Here is a 9,396-nt window from a genome sequence, read left to right as displayed (position 1 = left end):
GTGACACTTGTTTTTTGCTTCCATCTCGATATATCTATACTACCGGTATTTTCCTATGTAAATGTTTTATATGATTTTTTTATACATGTATATATTGATATATGGACATTTATTGTATGAACTTTTCTTATGACTAATTTCATATTATACTGTATATGGATTTGAACGTTATTTTAAATATGAAAAGAAATTTTTGAATAAGATTTGTAACTGCCTAGATTTGGGCATAACGTCTAGGTCGGCTCTAGGGGGTTACACATTCAGTCCAGTGATAAAGTTTGCTACACTTCATGTTGTCTTGTCTCTGGTTATGGAGAGGCAGTGGTAGCTACGTCAGGTCGATATTAACAATGCATTTTTAAATGGAGAGTTGCATGAGGACGTCTACATGCAACAACCACCAGGGTTCGAGCAGTATGCTGAAGATGGTAGTCAGCTTGTATGTAAACTGAACAAGGTTTTGTATGGTCTTCATCAATATGCTGATGAAAGCATATATGGATAAATCCAGTCATGTGGTAACGCCTATGATTCTAAGCAAGTTGCAACCTAATGTTGGTGAACTTCTATGTGATGCTAGGGAGTGTCATAGCATTGTTGGAGCATTGTTATATGTGTGTCACACTCGACCTGATATCACCTTCAGTATGAATCAAGTAGCCCAGTACATGCATGCACGACGTCAGGGTCATCTTGTTGTTGTTAAACGCATACTTCGTTATCTTGTAAGCACACTCGATTATGGGTTGGTGTTATCTCCCTATGGTGTTAATGTGAAGGTGGTGGCGTTTGTTTATGCGGATTGGGGTGGTAATCCTGATGATAGAAAGTTAATTTATGGACATTGTGTATTTGTGGGAGATAATCTTGTGTCCTGGGCTTCTAAGAAACAGAAGACGGTTTCAAGTTCCACCATGGAGGTCGAATATCGCAGTGTAGATGATGCAACAGCAAAGGTGACTTGGGTTGATGTAGTTCTTTCAGATATGGGGATTGTACGGCAAGGGTGCCGGTTATTTGGTGTGATAACAGTGGTGTTGTGGCTATGAGTAGCAATCCAATGTATCATGCAAAGGCTAAGCATGTAGATCTTGACGTGCATTTTGTGTGAAAAAAGGTAGCTGCTAATTAGGTGCTCGTTAACTATGTCCCAGCTAGTTACCAAGTTGCAGATGGGTTTACTAAATTGTTATCCAAACCGTCATTTGAGCAATTTTGATCTAAACTGCAAGTGTTTTCGTTTGACCGTGAAAAAGGAAAAAAGTAGGAAGAATATTAGAGATATAGGTGGTTAATGCAATACTGTTGTGCTACTGGTGTCGTGTTGTTGTGCAGTTGGGAAGCAGTTGAGAAATTGTTAAAGAAGTTGTTGAATCGGTTAGGCTTGCCAGCTAGGATTATAGGTAGTTACAGTATACCTATATAAGCATGTAAGTGTACTGCTGAAAAGAGTCGAGAATAAAGAATATTTTTCACTATCTTTTACATAATTATTTACAGAGAAAAACTAATTTGGCATCAACAACCATGATTACTTTTATTTTGACTTGCTCGGGTGAATTTTGTTGTGCGAATTTGGTTGCAGTTCAATCATGTTAGCGTGTCATCATATGGTTTCGCCTCACACAGCCTTGCTGTTAGTTAGTCTTTTTTCGTGCCTACTTAGTCCTGCGTTATGCTAGGATATGCTGTGTAATTGGCTCTTGGGATTGTCGTGGAGGGGCCAGTGCCCGTCTTTGGTGTCTTCGTTTTTGTTAGCGTCAGTTGGAGCTGTAACTTTATACCTTGTTAAGATTACTCTTTTCCTCCAACTAGGTGTAGGGGGTTTTTAATGAGGCTCTTAAGTAGGTTTGTTTAATTAACAAAATCCTTCTTGCCGAGCGAAAAAAATTGTTGACTAGCTGTAAAAATCCTATTTTAGGTTTGATTTTTCATATTTCAATTGTATTAGTTGTTTTTGGTTGGATTCATTTTCTGCTTATTTAAAATCCAAAAATTTCCGCATTGTTCTTCTTAACATATGATTAAGATTTAAGAGTTGCTGCCTTTGTTAGTTATTAATATAAATTGTTATTTATGTACTTTTGTTTAAAATTGTTTGCAACAATAATAGGTTACTGTACTTTTTCTTTTGTTATTTATATAATTTGTTATATAAGGTGGAATTGCTTATGTGCTTATGTACTTTTGTTTTTGTCATTAATATAAACTGGTTTTGTTTTTGTTACTTATGCACACATTTTCTACTTACAATTGTTTGCGGCAACAGAAATAGAAGTTGGAATTGCTTATGTGCTTATGTACCTTTGTTTTTGTCATTAATATAAATTGTTTTTGTTTTTGTTACTTATGTACTCATTTTCGCTTAGAATTTTCTGCAGCAACAGAAATAAAAGAATACAGCACAGAAATAAAAAGTATATAAAGATGAAATTTCTTTGAAAATGAGATATTTGTAGGGTTAAAATTTTGTCGGTCGATTCGGATATGAAGAGTTAATTTCGAGTCAGGTCGGGTTCAGATTCGGGATAAGATTTAAAATTTCACGTGTCGGATCAATTTCGGATGTTTATATCTATTTTCGGGTCAGATTCGGGTGGGTGAAAAATTTGACCCGACCCGACCCTTTGCCATCTCTAATAATAAGTATAGTGGTGTATCAAAAAATATTTTTGAGGGTAGACAGATATATATTAAAAGTATTAAAAAATCTTTTTTTTCTAACCTAAGTTTTCTCTCAATATTTTTCGGTTCTTTTTCTTTCTTCAGTTTTTTCAAATTTAAATAATAATCTATTTTCCTGTGACACTTTTCTCTGCTATTGTAGCACATTTTTTCTCAGTTCTCATGGCACGTTCCTTATGATTTTTAGTACGTTTTTCGCATACCTATGTGGACGTGTTGGTGCTCGCAAAAAAAAACCTCACGACATTTATTTTCTGATTGGTATGTCGATGGTCACAATATAATCAGAATTGTGTAGCAAAACAACCTGCCAAAATATTTACCAAAGATAAGGAGTTTTATGGAAGTTGTTGGGTTCTTTTGATGTTGGATGTCGTCGAAACCATTTTTAGGTGGTTTAAAAATATTCATGGAAAATATATATGTTTTAAAAATGAGAGTAGCCATAAGTTGTTTTGGGTTAGGTACGTAAGAATAACTTTAAATTGGGCCTACATTCAGAACCAGAAAAAATAGGATTTGAGAGTCAGTTATATATGGGGAATGTTAGAGCACACTCACAACGTCAAAAAATTGGTACAATTAGAAACAATATATATTTTTGAAGAATTGTGAATACAAATTTAATCTAATTTTAATCTCACATATAAATGTAATTTTTAAATAAATATAGTGGACCTCGTTTGGAAGCAACAATTTATGCTCGTACCAATTCGAAAAAGGAGGCACAAATCATTTGCAGAGGATATTCCTTTATTACATATAACTAAAAGGGTCAAAATCTAACCACTTAGGAAACTACCTCGTTTAAGTCGACATAATAAAATTAAAAATACATCAATTTTTGAAAGACGAAAATAATTTTTAAGCAATGCAATTTTGGAAAATAGATAATGCACGAAAAGAACACATCATTAGTAACCACGTGGTAAGAACAAAATTATAAATGATTAGGCATGAAAATTAACAAAGAAACTACAGCAATTTATTAATCAATTTCGAAGTACGGTCTAACTTGAAACTAATTAAAAATTTTAAGCCACATTTAATAATCATATTCAATTTGTGGAGTAAACTGAATTAATTAAAAATTAAGCCAAGATTCATTTATCAATTTTTGAATAATGGACAAAATCAAAATCAATTAAAATATTAAAGTTAAATTCATTAATCAATTGCAAATTAGGGAGCAAATTAAATTAATCGAGAAATTTAGGCAAAATATCAATTAAGGATCTAATTGAACATAATTAATTATTATAGCTAAATTAATCTACTCAACTCTAATTAGGACCTAATTGAATTAATTAAAAAATTAGAAAACCTAATTACTAATCAAATTATGTATCTAGGATCTAATTGAATTAAGTAAAATACTACTGGCCAAGTTCTAAATGATTAAACCCAACTAGGATCAAATTAACTTAATTTAGTAGTTCAAAAATAATCATGCCAAATATATATTTTTTAAAATTGGGAGTCACCATCGATAGTTATGGGCTAAGTACGATTTTAAATTGAGTATGCATTTTAAATCAGATAAAATAGAGTTCGAGAGTCAATTATGCGTGGGGCATGTTAGAGCACTCTCACAACGCCCAAACAATTGTTACATATAGAAATTACACGATTTTTATTTTCAAATAACTGCAAATACAAATTTAGTCTAATTGTAATCCTACATATTAATGCAATTTTTAAAGAAATATAGTGGACCTCGTTTGAAAACAACAATTTACGATTGTACTCATTCGAAAAGGTGGCACACATCATTTGCCGAGGATATTCCTCTATTACATACAACTAAAAGTGTAACAGTTCAGCTTCTCAGTACACTACCTCGTTTAAGTTGACATAACAAATTAAAATTGCATCAATTTTTAAAAGACGAAAAAAAATTATGCAATGCAATTTTAGAAAACATATAATGCACGAAAAGAACTCATCGTTAGTAACCTCATGGTAAGAACAAAATTATAAATGATTAGGCATGAAAATTAACAAAGAAACGTGAGCAATATTTTATTAATCAATTTCAAATTACGATCTAACTTGAAACTAATTAAAAATTTTAAGCCACATTCAATAACCATATTCAATATATGGATTAAACTGAATTAATTAAAAATTAGGCCAAGATTCATTTATCAATTTTCAAATTATGAACAAAATCAGAATCAGTTAAGAAATTAAAGTTAAATTCATTAATCAATTGCAAATTATGGAGCAAATTAAATTAATCGAGAAATTGAGGCCAGATATCAGTGAAGGATCAAATTGAATCTAGTTAATTATAATAGATAAATTAATCAATTAACTCTAATTAGGACCTACATGAATTAATAACAAAGTTAGAAAACCTAATTACTAATCAAATTATGTATTTAGGATCTAACTCAATTAACTAAAAAATAACGGCCAAGTCTATATGATTAAACCCGACTATGAACAATATGAACTTAAATAGAAAATTTAGGGATTACCCAAGTTACCTAAATGACCACATTAAACTAAATAATTAATTTCAAACCGCACATGTGAAATTTAAACATGGGAACAGGACAAAAATGAATGATGTTCAAAGATGGCATGACTACAACATGGATTAACCCTTGAAAATCCAAAACACATCAATTTGTACCCAAGCAGATGACTCAAGTAACATCGTGGGCCCCACATATAATATATTTTCAAGGGTTTTTACCCTAATATTCAATCTGCAGCATTCATTCCTTTTAAACTCAAATACAAGAAAAAAATGGAAATTTTAGCCATTTTACCTTTTATTGCCTGAGATTGAATCGTTAGATCGCGGTGACCTTCGATTATGGTGTTCCTCGCATCGTCTCCTATTGCTTAACTGTTTGGATCGATGAAATGAGCCTTCGATCGTCGGAAAACACCCAAAGTCGAAAGGTAAGTTTCTTCATTTCTCTTCTCTTTTTCGGTTTTCCCTTTCCGATTTTGACCTTTTTGAAACCGATTTTCAGTGGAAAGATCGATTCGACATTTTAGAAAATAAAAAGGCTTTTTATGAAAAGATGAGAGTCGCCACTAATCATTTTTAAGGTGAGATTGGAACACCTAAAATCAAATAATTTTAATAAAACATTTTATTTTACTAAAAATACCAAGTTTTGGTCTGCAAAATCAAAAATCAGCTTCGGGAGTCAATTACACGTGAGGAAAGATTAACACCCTACAACGCCCAAAATGGTACGTAGTTGACAAATATTGACCTAATATTCAATGTATATAAAGAGGTAGTGGTCCAATGAAATAGGTTAGCTTGTATTACTCTTAGAGAGTTTTTCAACAAGAGAAAACTTATCTTCTTGAAGATCACAACCAAAGAAGATTAAAAGATTTCAATTTATCAATTAATTTACGTACACTTCCTCATCTAGTATTTTATTATTGATGATTTGACATGATTAAATCCTGATAGATTTTATGTTTATTATGATTTGGTTCTAACAAGTGGTATCAAAGCCTCGTCATGTTGAATCATTGATAACTTATCAATTAAATTTTAATTTCCGGATTGATTCATTGTTATGGTTTTATGATCTTGATATTTTGATTTTGATTTTGATTTTTCGATTACGAATTTACGAAGAATCTTTTAAGATTGACAATAAAATTTTAGGTTTTAATTATACATGAATTGATATTAAATCAACGTTGGTATTAAGATCAATAAACTGCAGTATTAAGATTGAACGTTTCTAATTTCTCATAAAGCTTTACTATGAGTTTATCACATATTGATGTATTTTTATAATTATTGTTTCTGGTGTTGAAAGTCAAAAAAGGTGGCCAATTTTCGGTGAATTAATGCACCGAATTTGGCAACAATAAAATTCAAAATTGACTGTTGTAATTTGGTTGAAAATTTGGTATGGGAAAATTACTCATTTAGTCCCTATACTTTAGGGTATTTATAACATTAGTCCTTAAGCTTCAATTATAAATACCCTAACCCATTTACCTTCAAAACCATCCCAAATCATTCTAGCTTTCTCCCAATACTAGAGAAATTAGAGAGTTTTCTTGAGAATTGTTTTCTCCTTTTTATCAAGAGAGAATTGTCATTGTTTTCTCCTTGTTATATCGTGAGAAGTTGTAATTCCTATTTTTCGATAGTGAAATTATTCTACCTTTGCCCGTGGTTTTTACCCTATATTATTTATGGGTTTTCCACGTAAAATTTGTGTCTACTTTATCTTCATTTTTATTTTCTTAAATTATTGATTGCGATTTTGCTATATTCGATAGCCGTATTGCACAATAATTGGTATTAGAGCCAGATTTGAGTGTGTAATATCTACTTATTGTCTTTGTAGTTGTCACCAAAAGGTGGATCCTCCAACATAAGAAAGGAAGGTATCACCCATTCTTTGAAGGTTCTAGAGAACTATTCACGATAGTGAAATAATGAGAGTTATCCTTAATAAAAGCTATGACAACGAAATTTAATATTGAAAAGTTCAATGGGATAAATTTCTCATTGTGAAAATTGAAGATGAATGACATCCTGAGGAAAGATGGTTGTCTAGCGACTATCAGTAAAAGGCTGGTAGATTTCACAGATGACAACAAATGGAACGAGATGGACGGGAATGTTATGGAAAACCTTCATCTAGCATTATCATATGAAGTATTGTCAAGCATTGAGGAGAATAAAACAACCAAAGAGATATGGGATCATCTCACCAAACTGTACGAGGCCACATCGTTGCACAATAAAATTTTCCTTAAGAAGAAATTGTATACTCCAGATGCTAGAATATACTTTAGTGCCTGAGCACTTAAACACACTGTACACTTTATTTTCTCAACTTTCATCCTTAAGCTGTACAATAGGAGAACAAGAACGTGCTGAACTTCTACTTCAAAGTCTACCTGATTCGTATGATAACTCATCATCAACTTGACAAACAGTAATGTCACCAGTCTAGTCTTCGATGGTGTTGCAGTTGTTGTTCTACAAGAAGAAAATCGGTGCAAGAGCAAGGAAGACAGACAAGTAAATATGCAACAAGAAGAAGCGTTGACAACAATGAGAGGGAGATCAACAGAACGTGGCCAAAGCAACAGTAAAAAACATGGTAGATCAAACTCGAGAAGCAAGAAGAATTTAAAGTGCTACAACTGTGAAAAGAAGGGTCACTTGAAGAAGGATTGTTGAAGTCTAGGTAAAAACTCTAATTCACAAGGGAATACAACAAACACTTCAGATGATGGATATGCTCTATGTTGTGAAGCGTCAACCACCGTAGAAGGTATAAAGAGGTTTACAGATATATGGCTCATTGATTTGGGAGCAACATATCACACGACCTCAAGAAGAGAATGGTTTCATCATTATGAACCTGTCTTAGGAGGATCTGTGTATAGTTGCAATGATCATGTCTTAGAGATCGTTGGCGTTGGAACCATAAAATTGAAGATGTATGATAGAACAATTAAAGTTGTTCGAGATATGCGGCACTTGAAAGGCATGAAGAAAATTTTATTATCCTACGGATTGTTGGATAATAATGCAAGCAAGATTGAAACACAGAAAGGAATCATGAAGGTGTTCCGTGGAGCGCTTGTGGTGATGAAAGGCGAAAAGATAGCAACAAACTTGTACATGCTGAAGAAAGAGACTTTGCTAGAAGCAGAAGCCTCTGTTGCCTCATGTAGTTCAGATTCTACAATGCTATGACATCAGAAACTCGGACACATTTCATAACAAGGAATGAAAGTCCTTGTGGAGCAAAAGCTACTTCCAGGCTTAACAAAAGTTTCACTTACTTTGTGTGAGCATCGTATAACAAGTAAGTAACACCGATTAAAATTCAATACGTCAAATTCTAGAGGCAAAAGTGTTCTAGAATTGGTTCATTCTGACGTATGACAAGCACCAATTACATCCCTAGGCGGAGCAAAATACTTTGTCTCATTTATTGATGACTACTCTAGGAGATGTTGGGTGTACCCTATTAAGAAAAAGTCAGATGTGTTTTCAACTTCCAAAAACTTCAAAGTGCGGGTGGAACTTGATTCTGGAAACAAGATCAAGTGTTTCTGAACAGATAATGGAGGAGAATACACAAGTGAAGAATTTTATGATTATTGCAGAAAAGAAGACATCAAAAGACAATTCACAATGGCGTACACTCCTCAACAAAATGGAGAGCATATGAACATAACCTTGTTTGAAAGAACAAGAGCAATGTTGAGGGATACAGACCTAGAAAAATAATTTTGCACAGAAGCAGTCAATACCGCATGTTTTTTGGTGAATCGAGCTCCATCAACTGCAATAGAGCTGAAGACACCAATAGAGATGTGGACTGGTAAACTAGCTGATTATTCAAACCTCCATATATTTGGAAGTATTATGTACGTGATGTACAACTCCCAAGAAATTTCAAATTTGGATTCAAAATCCATGAAATGCAAATTCTTGGGGTATGCTGGTGGAGTAAAAGGGTATCGCTTATGGGATCCCACTGCCCGCAAAGTAATCATCAGTAGGGATGTTATCTTTGTAGAAGATAAGCTACAAAGAAAAAAAAGAATACGGTAGCACTGAAAAGTCAGAGACTACACAGATACATGTGGAAAATGAGTTTGAACAAGAAGAGTCTTCTAAAGCAGAACCAACACATGATGAACAAGAACCAGAGAGTTCTGAAGCTCTAAAAACTCGTCAATCAG

At 33.0% G+C, this 9,396-nt stretch overlaps 1 protein-coding gene across 1 annotated transcript; it reads left to right on the top strand.

Annotated features, from left to right (window-relative positions):
* Window positions 1-497: 497 nt before the first annotated feature.
* LOC120203613 (uncharacterized mitochondrial protein AtMg00810-like) lies at window positions 498-1,049 on the top strand. The gene has a single exon (XM_039203853.1). It carries the CDS (start codon window positions 498-500, stop codon window positions 1,047-1,049), a length of 552 nt encoding a protein of 183 aa, XP_039059784.1.
* The last annotated feature ends 8,347 nt before the right edge of the window (window positions 1,050-9,396 follow it).

The sequence above is a fragment of the Hibiscus syriacus genome, unplaced genomic scaffold, assembly GCF_006381635.1.
Source record: "Hibiscus syriacus cultivar Baekdansim isolate YM2019G1 unplaced genomic scaffold, ASM638163v2 tig00010204_pilon, whole genome shotgun sequence".
Classification (NCBI taxonomy): domain Eukaryota; kingdom Viridiplantae; phylum Streptophyta; class Magnoliopsida; order Malvales; family Malvaceae; genus Hibiscus; species Hibiscus syriacus.
Note: the sequence above shows the minus strand (reverse complement) of the source record. Positions and strands in the feature narration are given on the sequence as shown.

Bases quoted from the DNA above. Each gene is read 5' to 3' on its own strand.
- LOC120203613 (XM_039203853.1), top strand. From the start codon at position 498: ATGGATAAATCCAGTCATGTGGTAACGCCTATGATTCTAAGCAAGTTG.